Genomic DNA, 27,941 nt, shown 5'->3' on the forward strand with positions numbered 1-27,941 from the left:
ATAACATTACTGATTTTACTAATGATATTTTCCTGTTTAATATGATGTATGCAATCTGTGATTGTATGAATGTATATCAGCACCAGATGTCTAAAAAAAAAAGTGATGGGTGTGACTATGCTGAAGACATAGAGACACATGCATATTGTAAGGATTCCTGAGTAAAGGCCATGTCTTTAGGAATGAGGGAGGGTGAGCTTATTTGTATTATTCATAGGTAATTTGTTTTATTGTCCATTTACATTTACTTCTAGGGATTTCTCACCAATTAATATAATGCTCATTGATTTTCACCAGTCTCCAGATAGAGTCCAGGAAAACTCATTATACTAGAAAGGATAAGCCAGCACCACATCCACGTAAGGATAAGGTAGCACCTCGAGTTACTAAGGATAAGCCAGAATCTTTTTCTTCATCGTCAGCAAGTGCCTCCCAGTTGATTGAGCAATTCAGTAGTCATTTAAGCCTTGACTTCCACATTCATGCACCACAGCATCGTTCTACTCCTCAGGTAAGATACTATAATAGATTCAGTATTCTCTTAGCCATTGTGTTTCGTTCAAAAGTAAGCTTACTAAACCTGAGTAAAGGCCATATCTTTAAGAATGAGGGAGGGTAAAATCAAGGAAGGCTGGCAGGAGAGGGAGGAAGATGGTACATGTATGAGGTGTGGGTGGTGGAAGGCTGTGACAAGTGTAAGTATCAAATCTACAGTTCTTTACCAGTCTCTGCCCTGTCCTGCCCTCCCTTCTTCCCTCCCTGCCTCTGGCCTGGCCTGCTCTGCCTTGCCTGTTCTACATTGCTCTACATGCCCTTCCTGCAGTGCCTACCTACCCTGGCCTTCCCTACCTGTTCTACCTGTCTTGTCTGCTGGGGCCTGCCTGCCCTGGCTTGTCCTGCTGTGCTCTCTCCTGCCAGCCGTGACTTGTCCTGCTGTGCTCTCTCCTGCCAGCTCTGACTTGTCCTTCTGTACTCTGTCCTGCCAGCCCTGGCTTGTCCTGCTGTGATCTGCCCTGCCAACCCTGGCTTGTCCTGCTGTGCTCTGCCCTGCCAGCTCTGACCTACTTGCTCTTCCCTGGCCTGTCCTGCCTTCTCTGCACTGGTCCTGCCTGTTCTGCTACCTCTGTTAATGCCTCTGGAGATTCCTAGCTAATTAAGCCTGTGGTTGTTTGCCACTCAGAAAACCCCAGAGTGTTTAAACATCAAAAAGGTATCTAAGGGCAGGTTGGGTGTTCTGGTTCTTGGAATGAGCTACCATAACACCGTGTACAGTGGAACCTCAAATTTCGAACTTAATCCGTTCCAGGAACTAGTTCTAAATTCGAAAAGTTTGAAAAGTGAAGCAATATTTCCCATAAGAAATAATGGAAATACAATTAATCCATTCCAGAAACCCAAAAATATTCACAAAAAAATACATTTTTTTTTATTTTTTTATTATCACACTGGCCGATTCCCACCAAGGCAGGGTGGCCCGAAAAAGAAAAACTTTCACCATCATTCACTCCATCACTGTCTTGCCAGAAGGGTGCTTTACACTACAGTTTTTAAACTGCAACATTAACACCCCTCCTTCAGAGTGCAGGCACTGTACTTCCCATCTCCAGGACTCAAGTCTGGCCTGCCGGTTTCCCTGAATCCCTTCATAAATGTTACTTCGCTCACACTCCAACAGCACGTCAAGTATTAAGAACCATTTGTCTCCATTCACTCCTATCAAACACGCTCACGCATGCCTGCTGGAAGTCCAAGCCCCTCGCACACAAAACCTCCTTTACCCCCTCCCTCCAACCTTTCCTAGGCCGACCCCTACCCCGCCTTCCTTCCACTACAGACTGATACACTCTTGAAGTCATTCTGTTTCGCTCCAGTCTCTCTACATGTCCGAACCACCTCAACAACCCTTCCTCAGCCCTGTGGACAACAGTTTTGGTAATCCCGCACCTCCTCCTAACTTCCAAACTACGAATTCTCTGCATTATATTCACACCACACATTGCCCTCAGACATGACATCTCCACTGCCTCCAGCCTTCTCCTCGCTGCAACATTCATCACCCATGCTTCACACCCATATAAGAGCGTTGGTAAAACTATACTCTCATACATTCCCCTCTTTGCCTCCAAAGACAAAGTTCTTTGTCTCCACAGACTCCTAAGTGCACCACTCACTCTTTTTCCCTCATCAATTCTATGATTCACCTCATCTTTCATAGACCCATCTGCTGACACGTCCACTCCCAAATATCTGAATACGTTCACCTCCTCCATACTCTCTCCCTCCAATCTGATATTCAATCTTTCATCACCTAATCTTTTTGTTATCCTCATAACCTTACTCTTTCCTGTATTCACCTTTAATTTTATTCTTTTGCACACCCTACCAAATTCATCCACCAATCTCTGCAACTTCTCTTCAGAATCTCCCAAGAGCACAGTGTCATCAGCAAAGAGCAGCTGTGACAACTCCCACTTTGTGTGTGATTCTTTATCTTTTAACTCCACGCCTCTTGTCAAGACCCTCGCATTTACTTCTCTTACAACCCCATCTAAAAATATATTAAACAACCACGGTGACATCACACATCCTTGTCTAAGGCCTACTTTTACTGGGAAAAAATTTCCCTCTTTCCTACATACTCTAACTTGAGCCTCACTATCCTCGTAAAAACTCTTCACTGCTTTCAGTAACCTACCTCCTACACCATACACTTGCAACATCTGCCACATTGCCCCCCTATCCACCCTGTCATACACCTTTTCCAAATCCATAAATGCCACAAAGACCTCTTTAGCCTTATCTAAATACTGTTCACTTATATGTTTCACTGTAAACACCTGGTCCACACACCCCCTACCTTTCCTAAAGCCTCCTTGTTCATCTGCTATCCTATTTTCCATCTTACTCTTAATTCTTTCAATTATAACTCTACCATACACTTTACCAGGTATACTCAACAGACTTATCCCCCTATAATTTTTGCACTCTCTTTTATCCCCTTTGCCTTTATACAAAGGAACTATGCATGCCCTCTGCCAATCCCTAGGTACCTTACCCTCTTCCATACATTTATTAAATAATTGCACCAACCACTCCAAAACTATATCCCCACCTGCTTTTAACATTTCTATCTTTATCCCATCAATCCCAGCTGCCTTACCCCCTTTCATTTTACCTACTGCCTCACGAACTTCCCCCACACTCACAACTGGCTCTTCCTCACTCCTAGAAGATGTTATTTCTCCTTGCCCTATACACGAAATCACAGCTTCCCTATCTTCATCAACATTTAACAATTCCTCAAAATATTCCCTCCATCTTCCCAATACCTCTAACTCTCCGTTTAATAACTCTCCTCTCCTATTTTTAACTGACAAATCCATTTGTTCTCTAGGCTTTCTTAACTTGTTAATCTCACTCCAAAACTTTTTCTTATTTTCAACAAAATTTGTTGATAACATCTCACCCACTCTCTCATTTGCTCTCTTTTTACATTGCTTCACCACTCTCTTAACCTCTCTCTTTTTCTCCATATACTCTTCCCTCCTTGCATCACTTCTACTTTGTAAAAACTTCTCATATGCTAACTTTTTCTCCCTTACTACTCTCTTTACATCATCATTCCACCAATCGCTCCTCTTCCCTCCTGCACCCACTTTCCTGTAACCACAAACTTCTGCTGAACACTCTAACACTACATTTTTAAACCTACCCCATACCTCTTCGACCCCATTGCCTATGCTCTCATTAGCCCATCTATCCTCCAATAGCTGTTTATATCTTACCCTAACTGCCTCCTCTTTTAGTTTATAAACCTTCACCTCTCTCTTCCCTGATGCTTCTATTCTCCTTGTATCCCATCTACCTTTTACTCTCAGTGTAGCTACAACTAGAAAGTGATCTGATATATCTGTGGCCCCTCTATAAACATGTACATCCTGAAGTCTACTCAACAATCTTTTATCTACCAATACATAATCCAACAAACTACTGTCATTTCGCCCTACATCATATCTTGTATACTTATTTATCCTCTTTTTCTTAAAATATGTATTACCTATAACTAAACCCCTTTCTATACAAAGTTCAATCAAAGGGCTCCCATTATCATTTACACCTGGCACCCCAAACTTACCTACCACACCCTCTCTAAAAGTTTCTCCTACTTTAGCATTCAGGTCCCCTACCACAATTACTCTCTCACTTGGTTCAAAGGCTCCTATACATTCACTTAACATCTCCCAAAATCGCTCTCTCTCCTCTGTATTCCTCTCTTCTCCAGGTGCATACACGCTTATTATGACCCACTTCTCGCATCCAACCTTTACTTTAATCCACATAATTCTTGAAATTACACATTCATATTCTCTTTTCTCCTTCCATAACTGATCATTTAACATTACTGCTAGAGATTAATTTTAGTTTTACATACAACAAATATAGTGTACAATTATGTATTAATTAATTTAAATAAACATGTAAAATAACTTTTACTTACCTTTATTGAAGATTGGTGATGGCATCTGGAAGATAGGGAGGAGAGAGGGAGTTGGGGCTAGTGTTTGGAAGGGAAATCCCCCTCCATAAAGACTAGGTATCAAAGCCCTCTCTGGGGTTACTTTCCTTCTCTGTCTGTTAATCCCACTAGGACCAGCTTGAGAGTCACTGGACCACTGTCTCACAAAATAACTGTCCACAGTCCCCTGTTTCTGGTGCCTCTAAGATTTCCCTAAAATGAGACATGGTTCTGTCACTGAACTTGTTGCAAAGATGGCTTGTTTCAGCTTGCTCAGGGTGGTACTTCTCCACAAACATTTGGACATCATTCCACTTGGCACAATTCTCCTTAATCTTTGAATTGGCATGCAACTTCCTTGCCTTTTCACAAATAATCGTCTCTGAAACACTATCACCTGCCATTTCTTTATCCTTGATCCACACTAGAAATAACTTCTCAACCTGATCGATTGTCTGTGGTCTTTTTTTTTTGGTTAGCATATTAACACTTTTTGTAGGTAGTAGGTTGGTAGACAGCAACCGCCCAGGGAGGTACTACCGTCCTGCCAAGTGAGTGTAAAACTGAAGCCTGTAATTGTTTTACACGATGGTAGGATTGCTGGTGTTTTTTTTTTTCTGTCTCATACACATGCAAGATTTCAGGTATGTCTTGCTACTTCTACTTACACTTAGGTCACACTACACATACATGTACAAGCATATATATACACACCCCCTTGGGTTTTCTTCTATTTTCTTTCTAGTTCTTGTTCTTGTTTATTTCCTCTTACCTCCATGGGGAAGTGGAAGAGAATTCTTCCTCTGTAAGCCATGCGTGTTGTAAGAGGCGACTAAAATGCCGGGAGCAAGGGGCTAGTAACCCCTTCTCCTGTATATATTACTAAATGTAAAAGGAGAAACTTTCGTTTTTCCTTTTGGGCCAGCCCGCCTCAGTGGGATACGGCCGGTTTGTTGAAAGAAAGAAAGATTAACACCTTTCGCAACATAAGCTTCCTTGATTTGTTCTTTCTTTGCCAGGATAGAAGCGATGGTCGACTTGTTTTTCCCATACATCCTGGCAAGCTCAACAAGTTTCACACCACTCTCATACTTCTGTATTATTTCCTTCTTCACTTCTATGGTGTTTCTCACTTTCTTTACTACAGGGGTACCACTAGCAAGTTTCTTTGGGCCCATGGTAGCTTATTTCACAGTCCCACAAGCACTAAACACAATGACAATCGTAAAATGTTTGAATGAGACCGCAGGTTAGTGTTCACTCAAGCATCAACAAAACCAAACTGGCTCACGGCGCCTGCGCGGGGTCGCGGACAGAGCGGGCTGGTGGACAGGTCTGGTACCCGGCAATTTGAAAAAAGGGGCGAGTTCGATAATGGGGACAAAGTTGGTTCGAAAACAGTGGTCGATTTTTGAAGAGTTCAACAAGCGATACGTTCGAAATTTGAGGTTCCACTGTATTTTGGGGTTTGAGGTACAATAGTTTTGAGATACAGTACATCCACTAGAGCAGAATAATATCATAACTCAAGAGACCCCTGTACAAATCTTGTCCTTTGAATCTGAAAATAATTGACAAAATATTTACTCTAAGGGCTGTACTTATGTCACCAGCTCCTGTCATAGCTGATGTAAGATAACACACAGCTCAAATCATTCAAGGTTACATCAAATCAATATTCTTATTAGAAAACCATTGAAAGATAAGTCATGTGGGAACCGTATTGGATTGATTTAATTAGTCAGTAGAAGCTGCAGGAATGTGAAAAACTATTGACTTAAATTGCAGACCCATCTGTTGTCAAATTAATTGACTGTTCTCGTAATTAAATTATAATTTATTGAAGTTAAATACGACCTTCAATCTTACAGGAACATGGAGGGACACCTCTTCCTAAGAGTTCTTCAACCCAAAAGATAAAATATATGAGAAGAGGTAAGTTAATTTCAAGCAAACAAATAAATTTTATTTCTTTTTGCAATAATACAAAATGTAGTTGACATGTAATAAAATATTGTTAAGCACAAAAGAAAGTTATTAGCAGGCTGTCCATTTTGGGCAGACTAAACCTATTCTTAGGGACTACTAAAAAACTAGACAGTTTTTCAAGTATTAAGTGTTTATGTATTAAATATTAATACCCAGATGTATAAAAGTGAGGTAGCGAAGTGAACAATAGTACAAATATGTGTGCATTAATACAGAGAAGAGAGGTAGCTAAAAGAAAATTGTACAGCTCTATCTATGCATCTGACTATATTATTGCAGTTTTAATGTACAATAAACACATTCACAATCACTTCATATGTCTTTCTAGACTAAGTAAGTTTATTCAGGTTAACACAAATACAGTTACATAGATTATCATACATAGCAGCATATGTGTAAAGAACCTAGGATAACCCAAAAAAGTCAGACAGAGTGACTTATTTCCATTGGGGTCCTATGCCATGCGCATTGCCACAGTTCACATGACTATGTAAGCTATAGTCACCTTGGGAGGTACTGCTATCCTTTCATATGGGTGCAAGAGGGAAGCATGATAAGGTTTTTTGCACAAGGGCAAGATTGCTGTTTTTTTCTTAGTACAGTAATAACACCAGGAGGCAGCTCTGATGAAAACTCACACTCACACGAGCTTTTAAACCAATTTAAACCAGCCAATAATAGAGCCTACTAGGCTGGAGAATACACTAGACCTCATCTTCACTAACAATGATGATCTGATAACAAATGTCACCATATCAAAAACAATATACTCAGATCACAACATAATTGAGGTTCAGACATGTATGCGTGGAGCCCCAGACCGACATAATGAGACTAGTCACGAGGGAGCATTCACCAAATTCAACTTCAATAACAAAAACATAAAGTGGGACCAAGTAAACCAAGTCCTAACCGATATAAGCTGGGAAAATATACTAAGCAACACAGACCCCAACTTATGCCTAGAACAGATTAACTTGGTGGCACTCGATGTATGCACAAGGCTTATTCCTTGAAGAAAAAGGAGGAGTAGATGTAAAATAGAAAGAGACAGGCGCTCCCTTTACAGGCGACGGAAAAGAATAACAGAGCGGCTAAAAGAGGTCAATATATCTGAAATGCGTAGGGAGACACTGGTCAGAGAAATAGCAAGCATCGAACTTAAGCTAAAGGAATCTTATAGGAGTCAGGAATCGCGGGAAGAACTAAAAGCCATAAATGAAATCGAAAGAAACCCAAAGTATTTCTTCTCCTATGCCAAATCAAAGTCGAGAACAACGTCCAGTATTGGGCCCCTACTTAAACAAGATGGGTCCTACACAGATGACAGCAAGGAAATGAGTGAGCTACTCAAGTCCCAATATGACTCAGTTTTTAGCAAGCCGCTAACCAGACTGAGAGTCGAAGATCAAAATTAATTTTTTATGAGAGAGCCACAAAATTTGGTTAACACAAGCCTATCCGATGTTATCCTGACGCCAAATGACTTCGAACAGGCGATAAATGATATGCCCATGCACTCTGCCCCAGGGCCAGACTCATGGAACTCCGTGTTCATCAAGAACTGCAAGAAGCCCCTATCACGAGCCTTTTCCATCCTATGGAGAGGGAGCATGGACACGGGGGTCGTCCCACAGTTACTAAAAACAACAGACATAGCCCCAGTCCACAAAGGGGGCAGTAAAGCAACAGCAAAGAACTACAGACCGATAGCACTAACATCCCATATCATAAAAATCTTTGAAAGGGTCCTAAGAAGCAAGATCACCACCCATCTAGAAACCCATCAGTTACACAACCCAGGGCAACATGGGTTTAGAACAGGTCGCTCCTGTCTGTCTCAACTATTGGATCACTACGACAAGGTCCTAAATGCACTAGAAGATAAAAAGAATGCAGATGTAATATATACAGACTTTGCAAAAGCTTTCGACAAGTGTGACCATGGCGTAATAGCGCACAAAATGCGTGCTAAAGGAATAACAGGAAAAGTCAGTCGATGGATCTATAATTTCCTCACTAACAGAACACAGAGAGTAGTCGTCAACAGAGTAAAGTCCGAGGCAGCTACGGTGAAAAGCTCTGTTCCACAAGGCACAGTACTCGCTCCCATCTTGTTCCTCATCCTCATATCCGACATAGACAAGGATGTCAGCCACAGCACCGTGTCTTCCTTTGCAGATGACACCCGAATCTGCATGACAGTGTCTTCCATTGCAGACACTGCAAGGCTCCAGGCAGACATCAACCGAATCTTTCAGTGGGCTGCAGAAAACAATATGAAGTTCAACGATGAGAAATTTCAATTACTCAGATATGGTAAACACGAGGAAATTAAATCTTCATCAGAGTACAAAACAAATTCTGGCCACAAAATAGAGTGAAACACCAACGTCAAAGACCTGGGAGTGATCATGTCGGAGGATCTCACCTTCAAGGACCATAACATTGTATCAATCGCATCTGCTAGAAAAATGACAGGATGGATAATGAGAACCTTCAAAACTAGGGAGGCCAAGCCCATGATGACACTCTTCAGGTCACTTGTTCTATCTAGGCTGGAATATTGCTGCACACTAACAGCACCTTTCAAGGCAGGTGAAATTGCTGACCTAGAAAATGTACAGAGAACCTTCATGGCGCGCATAACGGAGATAAAACACCTCAATTACTGGGAGCGCTTGAGGTTCCTAAAACTGTATTCCCTGGAACGCAGGCAGGAGAGATACATGATTATATACACCTGGAAAATCCTAGAGGGACTAGTACCGAACTTGCACACGAAAATCACTCACTACGAAAGCAAAAGACTTGGCAGACGATGCAACATCCCCCCAATGAAAAGCAGGGGTGTCACTAGCACGTTAAGAGACCATACAATAAGTGTCAGGGGCCCGAGACTGTTCAACTGCCTCCCAGCATACATAAGGGGGATTACCAACAGACCCCTGGCAGTCTTCAAGCTGGCACTGGACAAGCACCTAAAGCCGGTTCCTGACCAGCCGGGCTGTGGCTCGTACGTTGGTTTGCATGCAGCCAGCAGCAACAGCCTGGTTGATCAGGCTCTGATCCACCATGAGGCCTGGTCACAGACCGGGCCGCGGGGGCGTTGACCCCCGGAACTCTCTCCAGGTAAACTCCAGGTAAACACATGATAGGTAAATCCTACAAAGTTCTTTATTGCCTCCTGTATATGCATCTTATGTGACTGTATTTGTATGAGCACTTGTATCTCTTTTCTTACATATTTTTTAATAGTAATAATCCCTGTAGTCTCTTATTTCATCTTGGAAAAGTGGTATAGTGCCCTTCTTCTGTAAGCCAACTAAAATGCCGGGAGCACAGCACTAGTAATTGTTTAATAATAATAATAATAATAATAATATCTTTATTTACTACAAGTACATGTACAAGGTATACAGGCCTAGCTGGCATCAATGATATACTACTATGTATATAGAAAGCTACTTGTTGTGCTGAGCATTTTGGGCAAATTAGGTCAGTTTTGTCCCAGGATGCGACCCACGCCAGTCGACTAACACCCAGGTACCCATTTTATTGATGGTTGAACATAGTCAACCAGTGTAAGGAAACACATCCAATGTTTCCACCCTTTTACCGGGAATCGAACCCAGACCCTCGCTCTATGAAGCGAGAGCTTTTGCCACCAGGCCATGGGGCACCATTGTCATCACTAGGCATTAATTAGCTTGAGGCCTGGTTATGGACCGGGCGGCAGGGGCATTGACCCCGGAACACCCTCCAGATATTGTCAGAGTCAGCCTTAAGTCACTGCTGAGGGCTGCCAACACTACTGCACCTGTGAGGGCTGCCAACACTGCTACACCTGTGAGGGCTGCCAACACTGCTACACCTGTGAGGGCTGCCAACACTGCTACACCTGTGAGAGCTGCCAACACTGCTACACCTTTGAGGGCTGCCAATGCTGCCACACCTGTGAGGGCTGCCAACACTGCTACACCTGTGAGGGCTGCCAACACTGCTACACGTGTAAGGGCTGCCAACTGCTACATGTGTAAGGGCTGACAACACTGCTACACGTGTAAAGGCTGCCAACACTGCTACACCTGTGAGGGCTGCCAACACTGCTACACCTGTGAGGGCTGCCAACACTGCTACACCTGTGAGGGCTGCCAACACTGCTGCACATGTAAGGGCTGCCAACTGCTACACGTGTAAGGGCTGCCAACACTGCTACACGTGTAAAGGCTGCCAACACTGCTACACCTGTGAGAGCTGCCAACACTGCTACACCTGTGAGGGCTGCCAACACTGCTACACCTGTGAGGGCTGCCAACACTGCTACACCTGTGAGGGCTGCCAACACTGCTACACCTGTGAGGGCTGCCAACACTGCTACATATGTGAGGGCTGTCAATACTACATCCATGAGGGCTGCCAACACTACTACACCCATGAGGGCTGCCAACACTACACCAATGAGAGCTGCCAACACTACTACACCCATGAGGGCTGCCAACAATATTACACCCTTAGCTTTAATACGCTCCGATATTCCTGACTTAATCCCATTTATTTCTCCCCACTGAAACATCCCTATTCCCTTCAGCTTTGATTTGCTTAGAGCTAGGACATTCAACTTCTTTTCAGTCATAACATTGGCAGTCATCTCTTTCTTATCTACACTACATCTGTGCACATTCGAACATCCCAGCTTTATAAAGTTTTTGTTCTTATTTTTAGTAATTTATACAGGGGAAGGGGTTACCAGCCCATTGCTCCCGGTATTTTAGTCGCCTCTTTTGACACACTGACCCTTGTAGGTTTAGAGCTTCTTTTTGATTATAATAGTTATCTTATGACACACAAGGCTTACGGAGTAAATATTATTTTCCACTTCACCATAGAGATGAAAGGAAGTAGATAAGTACAAGAATTTTCTTTCATTTAGAAAATAGAAGAAAATTCATGTTGGTGTGTACACATGTGTGTACATGTACAGTGGAACCTCGGTTTTCGTTTGCCTGGTTTTCGCTGAATTCGGTTTTCGTCAAGTTGACAGTGGTCTGCCATACCGAACGTGTCCACCCACACCCCCACAAAGCATCTCGCACATTCTGAGTCAGTCTGGCTTTGTTTCATGTCGGTAGAGGGTGGTAGTGATGGTGGTAGAGATAACCTTTCCTCCCTCTCCCCTCCTTGCCGTCTTCCATACGCCAACAAGAGTCTTCAATAAAGGTCCTTTATATTTATTTCTCATTGTTTTCTGTATGTAAAACTATAGTTATTCTCTATAAAATGTATTTTTTTTTTTAATATTTTTCGGTGGCTGGAACGGATTAATTGGATTTATGTTATTTCTTCTGGGAAATATTGCTTCAGTTTTCGTCGAATTCGGTTTTCATCAGACTTTCTGGAATGAATTAATGATGAAAACCGAGGTTCCATTGTGTATGTAGTGTGCCTAAGTGTAAGTAGAAATACCTGTTTTCTTGCGTGTTTATGGGACAGAAAGAATAAACACCAGCACTCCTACCTTTGTGTAAAACAATTACAGGGTTTCGTTTCACACGCATTTGGCAGGGCGGTAGTACCTCCCCGGGTGGTTGCTGTCTACCAGTCTACTACCATTATTTCTTTAGCACTGTTTATTAGAAGTAGGGGTGATGTTGAGTGTAGGATGATGCCTAAAGTAAATGGATAAGACTCTTCTATTGGTTACTTAAATAATGGAGCTCCAGACATGTTTTCCAGTGTAGTGTAACTTGTTCAGTTTTGGTCAAGTATTTGTCTATAGCTGCTATATGTATATCCAGGTGTGTCACTGGAACAAGAAAATACCAGCCATTCTGAATATGTGTTGACCAGACTGAATTCTGTCAAGAAAGCTCATAGTAGTTCCAGAATAAAACACTGGGAAGTACTTGAAGATAGTGATGATAACATTGATTGTCTTATAGAGGTAAGTTCTTTATAATGCTTTATATAATGAATACCTCCCCACCCCACTAATTTTTTTTTTTTAACACAGCCGTTGCCCACTGAGGCAGGGTGACCCAAAAAGAAAGAAAAAAATTTTCACCATCACTTGCTCATAATCACTGTCTTTGCAGGGGCACTCAGACAAGACAACTTAGACGTCCCTCCAAACTGCCAATATCCCAAACCCACTCCTTTAACCCTTTGAGGGTTTCGGCCGTACTAGTACGGCTTATGACCCAGGGTTTTTGACGTACTAGCACGCCTAAATTCTAGCGCCCTCAAATCTAGTGGGAGAAAGCTGGTAGGCCTACATATGAAAGAATGGGTCTATGTGGTCAGTGTGCACAGTATAAAAAAAATCCTGCAGCACACAGTGCATTTTATAGAATGGAAAACATATTACAGAAATTGAGATGATTTTGACTGGTTTTACAATGAAAAGTACCTTGAAATTGAGCTCAAAGTAGCAGAAATGTTCGATTTTTACCAAAGTTCAAATGTAAACAAATCATGCCAAGTGTTCAATACACGTCAACTGGTGAGTCGAATATTCTTTCGCAAGTGCACCAATATTATTTATACCATTTTTTACACTAATGCAGTAGTCTCCATAACAGTAAATCTTCTATTTTTTGTGAGAATAAAAATTCAAAGTGGAAAGCAAAAGAATGTAAGAGGGGCCTTGAGACGTGACTAGTGAATAGACGAAATGTTATTTTAGTGCCAGGAATGTCTTTCTTGTTTATTCTGGACCCTGTTTGGAAATTGGCATCTTTTGAAATTTGTGTGAAATTGGCAAAATTGCTAAATTCTGAGCACTGTACTGGATAGTTGAAATTGGTAAATGGGTGGTTTCTTGCACTCATTCGATAGAAAAAAATGGAGTTCTAGCGAAATATTCATGTTTTTTGTCGACTAATACAGTGGAATTGGCCGAAAATGGGGCTCAAAGTGGGCAAAATTTCTGGTGCGTAAACATCGTCGAGACCGCTAACTTTGCGAGAGCATAATTCCATAAGTTTTCCATCAAATTTCATACTTTTGGTGTCATTATGATCGGGAAAAGATTCTCTATCTTTTCATAAGATTTTTTTTTTTTTTTTTTTTTTTTTTTTTTTTTTTAAATTTGGCTGACCCTGAGAACGAGTCTCGGAGAGGGCCTGTCGACCCTCAAAGGGTTAAAGTGCAGACATTGTACGTACTTCCCATTTCCAGGACTTAGCCCGGCTAACCGTTTCCCTGAATCCCTTCACAAAATATTACCCTGCTTACACTCCAATAGCTAATCAGGTCCCAAAAAACCATTTGTCTTCATTCACTCCTATCGAACACACTCACACATGCTTGCTGGAAGTCCAAGCCCCTTGCCTACAAAACCTATTTTACCCCCTCCCTCCAACCTTTTTGGGGCTGACCCCAACCCCGCCTTCCTTCTACATATTTATACGCTCTCCAAGTCATTCCACTTTGCTCCATTCTCTCTAAATGACTAAACCACCTCAACAGCAAAATATTGTATGTTTTATAATTTCCCCATTAAGTGGGTGAGGAAGTCTTTGTTTCTGATGAATGAGTTTGCAGTGTGCAAGATGGATGTGAAATTGAAGTTATATATTACTATACTTTATTTGACTTTGCTTACATGTCCAATATTAGAATCTTATATTGATTTATGCTTTTCAGGATGGTGTTAGTCCAGACTTTAATGAAGTACAATAGCTGAAAGTGGAGTAAAAAAAATCATCAGCATCCAACAGCTGGATTAAGTGATGTACCTTACCAAAAATTTAATTTGCTTTAAAACTCATTATTTTCTTTGGGGCTTATTCAGTTTCATTCTATGACTTTTTTGGGTCTACTTTTTTTTTAATATTTAATTTCATTCAGAATTTTTTTGTTTTGGGTGGGTGGGTTTGTAGGTGCATGTATGGGTCAGTATGTGTGTGTGTATACTCACCTATTTGTGGTTGCAGGGATTGAGTCACAGCTTCTGGCCTGGCCTCTTTGCTGAGCATTACTAGGTTCACTCTCCCTGCTCCAAAAGCTTTACCATACCTTTTCTTAATGGTATTGATTCTGCCTCTACTACATCACTCTCCAGGTTGTTCCACTTCCTGCCAACTCTGACTGAAGAAATACTTCCTAATAACCTTGTGACTCATCTAATTTTTCAACTTCCATTTATGACCCCTTGTTGCTGTGTCCCATCTCTGAAACATTTTGTCCCTGTCCTAACTTTCCACTCTTTAGATTCACACCCTCATAGCCACATGGGCCCTATTATACCTGCCTCCAGTTCCTCACCAAGATCATTTCCACTTCCTGATTACTCTGGAGAAATACTGCCTAATATCCCTGTGGCTCATCTGCACCTGTAACTTCCAACAGTGTCCGAGTTCCTCTTTCTTGTCTCTCAAACAGCTTACTCTTGTCTACCTTATTAATTCCTCTGAGTATTTTGTCATGTTATCCGTGTTCTTCTGTCCTCCAGTGTTGTGAGGTCCATTTCCATTAGCATCTCCTCATAGCTCAGTAACTAGACTTGTTGCATACTTCTTCACTTTCTCTTGTTTCTTGACATGCTTTTTCAGATGTGGGTTCCATTCTGGCACTACCCGGAATAACTTTTTGTTGAGATTCCTGAAGGCTACTCTTAGATTTGCTGACAGGCATAGGCTGTAAAGGTTATTCAGTTGATGTGATGTCCTTGCATTTACTGGGGTTGAATTCAAGCAGCCACTTATCTAACCACTCTTGCAATTTGTCCAGATCCCCTTGAAGCCTTTCCCTGTCCTCCTCTGTTTTCAGTCTCATTAGTTTTAAATCATCATTAGATGGGGATATATCTGAATCAGTGTCATTCACTTAAACTAGAAATACTAATGGTCCTAATACCAATCCTTGCACAACCCTTTTAATTACTCTTTACCATCCTGGCATCTCTTTCCTGATAGCTGTGTGTGAGGGGTAGGTGGGTGGGTGTGTGTGCATGGGTGTGTGGGGGAAGTTTTATTTTGTGTTTCTTTTAACACCTGTTTGGGTTGTAAGGTAAGGTCAGTCAAACAAGCTCGACTGGTCAAAAAAAAAAAAAATGTTCATTTGCTTTTGATATACATGTATATATTTTGGTTAATTAGTATAGGATACAATTTTTTTTTTTTTTTGCACTGAACCTAAACAGCATTATCTAACCTTGGTAAAAAATTTTTTATATAATTTACCTTTATCCTACCCAACCTAAGTAGGCTAAAATTTGGTTAGTATTAATTTAGGTAGTTACCAACAATATGTTAGGTAAAAGGACACAATTGCAACTAATGTGACATTTTATTGTGACAATGTTTCACTCTCTAGGAGCTTTATCAAGTCATTACATAACAGCTTGATCAAGCTCCTAGAGTGCGAAATGTTGCCGCAATAAAATGTCACATTAGTTGCGCTTGTGTCCTTTCACCTAACATTTAGTTAGTATTTTTGTTATAAATGAAAGATATTATTTATTTGATGTATCATCATATTTTTTTAGTTGCCTCAACAAATTTAGTTTTGGCTTGTGGAAAAATTTTATCCAGGCTGTGAATTGAAAAAAAATAATTCTGAAGTTATTTTGGATTTTTATACATTTTGTAGATTCTAGTAAAATGCAATAAATTAAATTTATATTTTTTATTTTTAGTACAGTATATCAAGTACCCCTAAAAATTTGAAGTGTTAATTCAGGTTTAGGCCTATTTTTGGCCAATAATTTAACCCCTTCCCCTCTCTCAAAAAAAAAAAAAAAAAAAAAAAAAAAAAAAAAAAAAAAAAAAAAGGCAGCAGCACTTCATCAGACTGTCAAATTCAATGTCTGAGTGGAATGACATGGACCATTAGGGGGAAATTAGGAAATAATGCATCTTATTTTTTCCATTTTTTTTTTTTTTCAAAATAAAACAGGTAAGTATTAAATAAAACTTGCAACTGGAGTACAAGTTATGGTACTAGCATGATAGCATCAGTAGGCTAGTGGTATCACTTCACTCGGTAATGTGATGTGGCCTTATTTTCACCTCAGCCATGTACAGGCATACCTCGTTAATACGGCACTCACTAATACAGCACTTTTCAGTTATACTATATTTGTTTATTTTCAGCACTTGCTTTGCTCTAAAATGGTTTTTAGGAAATTTTCCAACAGATTTTATTTATTATTTTTACTTTTGTTATTGTTTACTTAATGTAAATGTGTTTTTAGGCTTTTATATGCACTGGCAAGTGAAAAGAAAAGGCTGTGATTCGCTTTATGGTGGTGGACTGGACCCTAACACGCGTATTATTGAGGTATGCCTGTATGAGCAACTTGGCATGAACAGTCAACTTATATGGTAAGTACATTTGTAAAGATATTCAGTCACTTCTGGAATCATCAACTGTACCTCTGATTAGGATAAGAAAAACAGTCTTTAAAATTAGCATGTACTATCTTATATTTCCTTAATGAGTATTCATAGATAGACCTTTCTTATAGGAAGTCATTATCATTTGAGACATTCACTGCTAAGTTGGTAGACAAGACACATAGGCAACTTTATTTCGAAACATTTCGCCTACACAGTAGGCTTCTTCAGTAGAGACTGACAACCTCAAATCTACGACTTCAAGGGTGATGGACTGATTACATCGTCTTCACATCTCTACTGCTTCTGCCTACTTTCTGTACTCGATTGAAGAAGCCTACTGTGTAGGCGAAACGTTTTGAAATAAAGTTGCCTAAATGTTGCCTATGTGTCTTATCTACCAACCTGTCAGTATTGTGTACCATTTGATAATCACTGCTAAGTTATGGAAGTGATTATGACACTAGATCACTTCACCATAATAGATTAAGGGCTACAGAGTTGAGAACTCTTCAATTAAACATTGAGTTGTACAGTCAAACCTCGGTTTTCGTATGCCATAATTTTTGTACAATTCAGTTTTCGACGACTTTTTTCATCGAAATTTTGTCCGTTTTCATACATCCGGTCGGTTTTCTTAGTTGAAAATGGTTCGTACCAAACTTGTCCACCTGCCAGCGTGACTCGACCGCTCATTTCCTGGAATCAAGTGTCCACACAAAGCATCCCATGCATTCGTGACTCAGTCTGCCTTTGTTTCTCATTGAGTGAGCATCACTCTGTGCATTCATCCCAAACATTTCTTAATAATCCATTATTTTTTGTGCTTGTTTATTGAGTGCGACTGCCAAATAAGCCACCATGGGGTCAAAGAAAGTTCCAAGTACCAGCCCTTCAGTGATTAAGGACATGTGCAAAGTGGAACGAGTTGTAAAGTTTTGTGGAGATTCACCCTAACAAAGCTGTTGCAAGCCTTGTCCCTTTTTAGGCAAATCTCAGAGACGCCAGAAACAGACCTCTCTGGACAGATTTTTTGTGCGACAGGGGTCCAGTGATTCTCAAGCTGGTCCTAGTGCCAGTAAAAGACAAAGAAGGGTAGTAACCCCAGACAGGGCCTTGATACCTGAATTCCTTATGGTCGGAGATTCCCCTTCCAAACAATAACCTCACTCTCCTCCCTCTCCCCTCATCACCATCTTCCATATGCCAACGAGTCTTCAATAAAGGTTTAAGTGATGTTAAATGTTCATTTATCCATTTGATTAGTCATTTTTTACAAAGCAGAAGTGTTATAAGTAGAGCAGAGTATATGGAGAGTAAAAGAAAGGTGAAGAGAGTGGTGAGAGAGTGCAAAAGGAGAGCAGATGATAGAGTGGGAGAGGCACTGTCAAGAAATTTTAATGAAAATAAGAAAAAATTTTGGAGTGAGTTAAACAAGTTAAGAAAGCCTAGGGAAAGTATGGATTTGTCAGTTAAAAACAGAGTAGGGGAGTTAGTTGATGGGGAGAGGGAGGTATTAGGTAGATGGCGAGAATATTTTGAGGAACTTTTAAATGTTGAGGAAGAAAGGGAGGCGGTAATTTCATGCACTGGTCAGGGAGGTATACCATCTTTTAGGAGTGAAGAAGAGCAGAATGTAAGTGTGGGGGAGGTACGCGAGGCATTATGTAGTATGAAAGGGGGTAAAGCAGCTGGAACTGATGGGATCATGACAGAAATGATAAAAGCAGGGGGGGATATAGTGTTGGAGTGGTTGGTACTTTTGTTTAATAAATGTATGAAAGAGGGGAAGGTACCTAGGGATTGGCGGAGAGCATGTATAGTCCCTTTATATAAAGGGAAAGGGGACAAAAGAGATTGTAAAAATTATAGAGGAATAAGTTTACGGAGTATACCAGGAAAAGTGTACGGTAGGGTTATAATTGAAAGAATTAGAGGTAAGACAGAATGTAGGATTGCAGATGAGCAAGGAGGTTTCAGAGTGGGTAGGGGATGTGTAGATCAAGTGTTTACATTGAAGCATATATGTGAACAGTATTTAGATAAAGGTAGGGAAGTTTTTATTGCATTTATGGATTTAGAAAAGGCATATGATAGAGTGGATAGGGGAGCATTGTGGCAGATGTTGCAAGTAGTATATGGAATAGGTAGTAAGTTACTAAATGCTGTAAAGAGTTTTTATGAGGATAGTGAGGCTCAGGTTAGGGTGTGTAGAAGAGAGGGAGAATACTTCCCGGTAAAAGTAGGTCTTAAACAGGGATGTGTAATGTCACCATGGTTGTTTAATATATTTATAGATGGGGTTGTAAAAGAAGTAAATGCTAGGGTGTTCGGGAGAGGGGTGAGATTAAATTATGGGGAATCAAATTCAAAATGGGAATTAACACAGTTACTTTTTGCTGATGATACTGTGCTTATGGGAGATTCTAAAGAAAAATTGCAAAGGTTAGTGAATGAGTTTGGGAATGTGTGTAAAGGTAGAAAGTTGAAAGTGAACATAGAAAAGAGTAAGGTGATGAGGGTATCAAATGATTTAGATAAAGAAAAATTGGATATCAAATTGGGGAAGAGGAGTATGGAAGAAGTGAATGTTTTCAGATACTTGGGAGTTGACGTGTTTGCGGATGGATTTATGAAGGATGAGGTTAATCATAGAATTGATGAGGGAAAAAAGGTGAGTGGTGCATTGAGGTATATGTGGAGTCAAAAAACGTTATCTATGGAGGCAAAGAAGGGAATGTATGAAAGTATAGTAGTACCAACACTCATATGGGTGTGAAGCTTTGGTGGTAAATGCAGCAGCGAGGAGACGGTTGGAGGCAGTGGAGATGTCCTGTCTAAGGGCAATGTGTGGTGTAAATATTATGCAGAAAATTCGGAGTGTGGAAATTAGTAAAAGGTGTGGAGTTAGTAAAAGAATTAGAGGGCAGAAGAGGGGTTGTTGAGGTGGTTTGGTCATTTAGAGAGAATGGATCAAAGTAGAATGACATGGAAAGCATATAAATCTATAGGGGAAGGAAGGCGAGGTAGGGGTCGTCCTCGAAAGGGTTGGAAAGAGGGGGTAAAGGACTTTTTGTGGGCAAGGGGCTTGGACTTCCAGCAAGTGTGCGTGAGCGTGTTAGATAGGAGTGAATGGAGATGAATGGTACTTGGGACCTGACGATCTGTTGGAGTGTGAGCAGGGTAATATTTAGTGAAGGGATTCAGGGAAACCAGTTATTTTCATATAGTCAGACTTGAGTCCTGGAAATGGGAAGTACAATGCCTGCACTTTAAAGGAGGGGTTTGGGATATTGGCAGTTTGGAGGGATATGTTGTGTATCTTTATACGTAATGCTTCTAAACTGTTGTATTCTGAGCACCTCTGCAAAAACAGTGATTATGTGTGTGGTGAAAGTGTTGAATGATGATGAAAGCATTTTCTTTTTTGGGTCACCCTGCCTCGGTGGGAGACGGCAGACTTGTTGGAAAAAAAAAAAAAAAAAAAAAAAAAAAAAAATTGTTTTCTGTATGTAAATCTAGTTATTCTCTATAAAATGAGTTTTGTTAATACTTTTGGGTGTCTGGAACGGATTAATTGGATTTACATTATTTCTTGTGGGAAATATTGCTTCAGTTTTCATATGATTCGGTTTTCGTTAGATTTTTCAAATGGATTAATCACGAAAACCAAGGTTCCACTGTATGATGTTCCATTGACCACTCTTCATCATGCATCAGTATTGTCAGAGTATCAGCCTACAGTAGACTGATGTTTTGACACACACATGGTTAATGGGAGACTAGTGTGGTACCTGTATCTCTCCATCAGTTTCAATTAGACTAGGCCATTTCACCATTGATCCTCTACTTCATCTTGACTCATACTTTTGCAATGCCTTTGCCAAACGTCAGTTTGCAGTGGCATTTTTTTTTTTTCTAGAAAACTTATTTATGATGGTGCATGGTAATATATCTCATCCAAGTCCATTTCTCATTGAACCAATGGGGCTAGCTCTCACTTTTTTCGAGGTTTTATGACACCTCACGCTTATGCCTGGATCATTAACTTTTTACTAGATTTTGTTCAAGCAGAAGGCATTCAAAGTGTTTTTAGCACACTTGTTGAATGCACAGCCCAGTTTGTTAACTATTAAAATGGTCAAACCTCAGTACTTATTACCTGTACAGTACTGTACTATATGGATGATTTTGCCACTGCTTGTTTTGGCATAGACATTCAGCAAGTATCCACCTCTTTACAGAGTGAAGTTGACTACATCCATCTGGGCTACATTACATGGCTTCAAGTTTTCAGTATCCAAGCAACCTACTTATTTGGCACCCTGTCATTCCTTACTTCATACATTTCCTGTACAGCCTTTCCTCACTTAATGACCAAGTTCTGTTCCTGAGACCACATTGTTAAATGAGGTGCATACTATAATGGTAGCGAATTTGTGTCGACCTTCTTTGATATTGTTTTAATGTCACCTTTGCACCATTTATAACATTTCTGGTATATTTTTTTTTTAAATGTTTATACAGTAGTGTACTGTATATTGAAATAAATGGAATAGAGGAAATCAGCTCTAATATACATTAGGTATGAATACTGGTCAGAGAGCCCATCACAAGTCCAAAGTGTCAGTAAACGAGTACGTCGCTAAGTAAGGAGAGGCTGTATATTTTCCTGATCACACTACAGTGGCTGTCTTCCACATCTCATGTAGTAGCCCCGTTTCAATAGAAGTGTTGAAAGATTGTTGTCAGTGGTACACAGAGCACTTCTGCTCCCTCCCACAGAGATGTCTGGCCCCATCACCTTTGAGGTATTTCCACTTAGCAGTCTCTTCTCCTTGGTTGTGTGGGGAGGGGATGTGATAGTGATGGTGTTTGTGGTGGGTAGATTGTATGGGGGAGAAAAACAGTTTGGGTAGGGTATGATGTGGTGGACAAGTGTATGTATTTGTGGATGCAGGGGTTGAGTCACAGCTCCTGGTCCTGCCTCTTCAGTAGGTCATGCTCCCTGAGCTTTATCATACCTCTTAAAGCTGTGTATGGATTCTGCCTCCACTAAATCACTTTCCAGACTATTCCACTTCCTGATAACTGAAGAAATACTTCCTAACATCCCTGCGACTCGTCCAAGTCTTCAACTTCCAATTGTGACCCCCTTGTTGCTGTCCAGTCTGTCAATCTTGTTCGCTGTATAGCCCTTGTGGCTTAGCGCTTCTTTTTGATTATAATAATAATGTCAATCTTGTTGATTCCTCTTGGTGTTTTATGTGTTATTATATCCCCTCTATCTCTCCTGTCCTCCAGTGTCAACAGGTAGATTTCCCTTAACCTCTCCTTGACGGACATGCCCTTTAGCTCCAGGACTGGTCTCGTTGCAAATGTGTGCGGGTGTATGTATGGGTGTCAAGTTGACTGGGCTGTACAGTGTACTTGAAATTTGACAGTTATTTCACCTCAAGTGTTTGAAGGTAAAATAAGACCACACCTCACAAACTCAAGTAGACACAGAAAAAATATTCTTTATTCACATGACATTGTTTTACAGGGATTTTATGTAGAGTGACAGAGTTGTTTCATGATGGTGCAGCAGAGGTCCAACACTTGCAGGAACTCGTCACCACCTTCCAAGAGTCGATGATCACATATCTGAAAAGATTATTATTAATTTCACATTAAATAATTATACCGTTATGAACTGACTGTATAGGAAAAATTACCTATTACAGCCCAATTCCTAAACATGTTTTAACATCGCATTTTTTTTCTACCAAGATAAGGCAACCCTCGAAAAAAATATTTACCACTCACTCCTTGGCTGCCTTTTAAGAATTTTTATTCATGAAAGGAGCACAAACCTGTAGTAGTCATATAGTACCTAGGGAGGAGCAGCAGGCAATCAGGTTCAAGAAAGGGTCTGCTCCAATTCCTTGGAAAAAAAAGTCCCTTCAACACCAAGGAACCTCCCATGTCCCTGATTATAATAATAATCCTATGATACACTAAAGTGGAATATCCAGGACTGCTTATGAGAGGTGCCTTGATGCAGGCAAGGAGCTCTTCCATCTTTGCCACATGACATGACCTTTCCTCCTATCACTTCCCTCAAGGAAGGTTCCTTGATGCTGGAGTGGGGCTTTTTGATCCAGGGAATTGGATCTGTGCTCCAGTTCCCTGAATTAAACCTGAATACATTCCCCCACAGGTGCTGTATAATCCTACGGGTTTAGCACTTCCCCCTTGATTTTAATAATACCACCACCACATCTGAATGTATATTTGAGATTTAAGCTTTAGTGTAGATCTGATAAAGCTAAAGCTTGATTTAAATAAAGCTTGCTCTGTTTTACATGTCTTTATACTCTCTTGTTAGCCTGTGGCCCTTGTCACCAGTTATATCATTGAAAATTCTGAATTTCTCCCTCTAATGTGCATTTTATCGGGAGTGATCACGTCACTTTTCTGATAATTTTTCCAATGTCACTGGACAAAGCTGGTTTTCATTAATCTTGATGCTGAAAAGATTTTAAATTAGGCATCACAAATATAAAGCAAATTTGATGGCATACAAATTAGTATAAGAGTGGGCCACTGTAGGACAATGAGTTTCTGTGAAGGGGTGGGCAAGAGATTGTCTTGGCTTCTGTGTTTAGCACAATTTCTGAATAGATCTAGCCCTTGTGGCTTGGCGCTTCTTTTTGATTATAATAATAATAATGATCTGAATAGATCTATATTCTGAATGTCATTTTGTTTGTGTGTACTTCATGGAATGGGTTTGCTGTAATGGTAACCTAGATATCTTTCCCCGTTTTAAATAATAATTTTATCTTCTAGAGGTTAATCTTCTTTGAAGGCAAGAACACAAGTCAAATTTTACATAACACATTATTTACTGAATTACACAGGTGCGAAGTTGGGGAGCATGTTACGCAACAGCAACATCCAGTGTAAGAAGCAACCCAATTCCTGGCTATTTTGCTAGTATGCCTTCCTTACTGTAAACTGATCAAGTACTGTATATGGTAAGAACACCATCAGAACTACCCTACCAAGTGCACACAAGTCAGTAATTTGGCCAATTTTTACACTTATTTTCAATACCTCAATTTAAAACCAAATTCCAGTCACTAAAGCAGCCTCCCCTGTTCATTAATCACCAACCCCCCCAGGCCTCTCTTATAACAGGTCCACATTCGGTAGCTTGTGAAGCTGAGACTGGACCTAAGAGGGACCAGGAGCAGTGATTTGACCCCTGCAACCACATATAGGAAAGTACACACATGCAAATAATTGCTGCAACAAATGTATGTCTGGCAAATCTAAGACTACCTTTTAGATATCTAAGTAAGGTGTCATCACTGTGTATGTCAGGCCCACACTGGAGTACACAGCACCAGTATAGAACCCACACCTGCTCAAGCATGTTAAAAAAAATTGGTAAATGTACAGAGGTTTGCAGCCGAGACTAGTCCTGGAATTAAGGGGCATGTCTTATGGGAAAAGGTTATGAAAACCCAGTGTGATGACAAGGTCAGGACTAGGGGTGATATAACAGCAAACAAAATACTGAGGAATTGACAGGGTGAATAGGGACAGATTCTTTAAGGGACTGGAAACAGGAACATGAGGGCACAGCTGGAAGTTGATAACTCAGATGAGTCATGGATATAAGTGTCTTCAGCCTTGGTCAGGAAATGAAACAACCTGGAGAGTCAAGTGGTAAAGGCAAGATCTATACATAGCTTTATACCTCTTTTTAATGAGGCTCTTGTGTCAGGAGTGAATCTAGTAGCGACCAGCAAAAAGGCAGGGCCAGGAGCTGAGACTCGACCTCTGCAACCACATACAGGCAAGAACATATACAAATTTTTTCCCATTTCTAGGCTAATAAACCAAGACTCACGAAATCGTAATGACACGATTGCAAACAAACCATACCCCGGCCGGGATTGAACCCGCGGTCAGAGAGTCTCAAAACTCCAGACCGTCGCGTTTGCCACTAGACCAGCTAGCCACAATAAGATTCGTCCAACTAGGTATATTTCTACACCATAGGAAGGTTAGCATAGGCACCACTGTGACCACAAACTTGCATATGTGGTCACAGTGGTGCCTATGCTAACCTTCCTATGGTGTAGAAACATACCTAGTTGGACGAATCTTATTGTGGCTAGCTGGTCTAGTGGCTAACGCGGCGGTCTGGAGTTTTGAGACTCTCTGACCGCGGGTTCAATCCCGGCCGGGGTATGGTTTCTAATAAACCAAGATTGATTGTGGTCATGGTTTAGGCTGCACCAATAACTATAGTAAAAACTCGTAAGAGATTGGAGTGGGGGCAATTTTCCTTAGAAAAACTGCCCAAAATTAACAAATTCTACCATATTGAGACCCATTTCAAGTGATTTCCTGTCTGAAACTGACCAATATCTTCTCCATTTCACTAGTCTATTTTCCAACTGACACCAAGAAACAGCCAATAAAACCATGTAAATCCTAGAAAATGACCTAAAATTGCTAATTTTTAACCCAAACACAAAGTCAGAGGTTAGTTGTTCCAATTATGCACTGCATAGGTTTTTTTTTATATACATGCTGCACACACCCATTCTCTCATGTCTAGGCCAAAATTTGCCACTCACAGCAAACCTAAAGGTACTTTGTGCAGATCTACAGCACATATATACACACCCCTCTGGGTTTTCTTCTATTTTCTTTCTAGTTCTTATTCTTGTTTATTTCCTCTTATCTCCATGGGGAAGTGGAACAGAATTCTTCCTCCGTAAGCCATGCATGTTGTAAGAGGCGACTAAAATGCCAGGAGCAAGGGGCTAGTAACCTCTTCTGTATATATTACTAAATGTAAAAGGAGAAACTTTCGTTTTTCCTTTTGGGCCACCCCGCCTCGGTGGGATACGGCCGGTGTGTTGAAAGAAGAAAGAAGAATATATATATATATCTTTCTTTCAACACACCGGCCGTATCCCACCGAGGCAGGGTGGCCCAAAAGGAAAAACGAAAGTTTCTCCTTTTACATTTAGTAATATATACAGGAGAAGAGGTTACTAGCCCCCTTGCTTCTGGCATTTTAGTCGTCTGTTAAAACACACATGGCTTACGGAGGAAGAATTCTGTTCCACTTCCCCATGGAGATAAGAAATAAACAAGAATAAGAACTAGAAAGAAAATAGAAGACAACCCAGAGGGGTGTGTATATATGTGCTTGTACATGTATGTGTAGTGTGACCTAAGTGTAAGTAGAAGTAGCAAGACATACCTGAAATCTTGCATGTCCATGAGACAAAAAAGGACACCAGTAATCCTACAATCATGTAAAACAATTACAGGCTTTCGTTTTACACTCACTTGGCAGGACGGTAATACCTCCCTGGGCGGTTGCTGTCTACCAACCTACTACCTGTTATTTATATCTATATATATATATATATATATATATATATATATATATATATATATATATATATATATATATATTATATATGCAAAACAACCACTCTGAAAGAATAGAGAAATTCCAAGCGCTTTCGTGACTACTCACATTATCAAGGAACTATGAAAGTGAAGCATCCAAGGAAGCTATATAAGGGGTCCGGCCAGCACCTCACTATCAGATCCCACAACGGTTAAACACGTGACGCGCGGCGAGCCAACTTGGATAGGTCCTTTGCACAACTCACCCCCAAACTATTCTACCCAAGAAAATTTAAAAATTATTTGTCCAGTGTATTATTAAATTCTTCCCAAATTCTATTAATTATAAATGGATCTAATTTATATAAACCAAAGGAAATATTCATATTATTGTCAAAACTGCTTTTTATGAAACAAGATTCAATTATATTCCTGTCGACCATGGACTTGCTAGATACTACTTTCTCAACTTTTTGAAAATCAATTGGATGGTTAAAATCTCTTACATGAATAAATAGAGCATTGGAATCTTGTCCAGTTCTAATGCTATATTTATGTTGTTTTAATCTTAGTTCGAGATTTTTACCAGTTTGACCGTAATAAACTTTATCGCAAATTTTACAAGGAATCTTATAGACACATCCATCATCACTTTCATAGTTCCTTGATAATGTGAGTAGTCACGAAAGCGCCTGGAACCCCTCCATTTCCTCAGAGTGGTTGTTTTGCATATTTTGAAATCACCTGTTTACTGTGATCTTATTGCATATATATACATATATATATATATACATATATACATATATACATATACATATATACATATATATATATACATATATACATATATACATATATACAGTAATGTTAAATGATCAGTTATGGAAGGAGAAAAGAGAATATGAATGTGTAAATTCAAGAATTATGTGGATTAAAGTAAAGGTTGGATGCGAGAAGTGGGTCATAATAAGCGTGTATGCACCTGGAGAAGAGAGGAATGCAGAGGAGAGAGAGAGATTTTGGGAGATGTTAAGTGAATGTATAGGAGCCTTTGAACCAAGTGAGAGAGTAATTGTGGTAGGGGACTTGAATGCTAAAGTAGGAGAAACTTTTAGAGAGGGTGTGGTAGGTAAGTTTGGGGTGCCAGGTGTAAATGATAATGGGAGCCCTTTGATTGAACTTTGTATAGAAAGGGGTTTAGTTATAGGTAATACATATTTTAAGAAAAAGAGGATAAATAAGTATACACGATATGATGTAGGGCGAAATGACAGTAGTTTGTTGGATTATGTATTGGTAGATAAAAGACTGTTGAGTAGACTTCAGGATGTACATGTTTATAGAGGGGCCACAGATATATCAGATCACTTTCTAGTTGTAGCTACACTGAGAGTAAAAGATAGATGGGATACAAGGAGAATAGAAGCATCAGGGAAGAGAGAGGTGAAGGTTTATAAACTAAAAGAGGAGGCAGTTAGGGTAAGATATAAACAGCTATTGGAGGATAGATGGGCTAATGAGAGCATAGGCAATGGGGTCGAAGAGGTATGGGGTAGGTTTAAAAATGTAGTGTTAGAGTGTTCAGCAGAAGTTTGTGGTTACAGGAAAGTGGGTGCAGGAGGGAAGAGGAGCGATTGGTGGAATGATGATGTAAAGAGAGTAGTAAG

The 27,941-nt window shown here is 40.3% G+C and overlaps 2 protein-coding genes across 4 annotated transcripts in view; one reads left to right on the forward strand and one right to left on the reverse strand.

Moving 5' to 3' along the window:
* The window catches only part of SA1 (stromal antigen), a 219,519-nt gene extending 203,394 nt beyond the window's left edge, over positions 1-16,125 (forward strand). For all 3 annotated transcript variants that reach the window (XM_070084815.1, XM_070084818.1, XM_070084817.1), the window contains exons 22-25: positions 298-511; positions 6,388-6,451; positions 12,304-12,449; positions 14,153-16,125. In XM_070084815.1, the coding sequence (XP_069940916.1) occupies positions 298-511; positions 6,388-6,451; positions 12,304-12,449; positions 14,153-14,188 (460 nt within the window). In that variant the 3' untranslated portion in view covers positions 14,189-16,125. The remainder of the gene's footprint in view (positions 1-297; positions 512-6,387; positions 6,452-12,303; positions 12,450-14,152) is intronic.
* Positions 16,126-22,339: 6,214 nt separating this feature from the next.
* LOC128698731 (replication factor C subunit 4-like) overlaps positions 22,340-27,941 on the reverse strand; it is a 74,634-nt gene continuing 69,032 nt past the window's right edge. Inside the window, exon 11 of the mRNA XM_070085043.1 lies at positions 22,340-22,491. Within this exon, the coding sequence (XP_069941144.1) occupies positions 22,396-22,491 (96 nt within the window). The 3' untranslated portion in view covers positions 22,340-22,395. The remainder of the gene's footprint in view (positions 22,492-27,941) is intronic.

This window comes from Cherax quadricarinatus, chromosome 14 (genome assembly GCF_038502225.1).
Source record: "Cherax quadricarinatus isolate ZL_2023a chromosome 14, ASM3850222v1, whole genome shotgun sequence".
Taxonomy (NCBI): Eukaryota; Metazoa; Arthropoda; class Malacostraca; order Decapoda; family Parastacidae; genus Cherax; species Cherax quadricarinatus.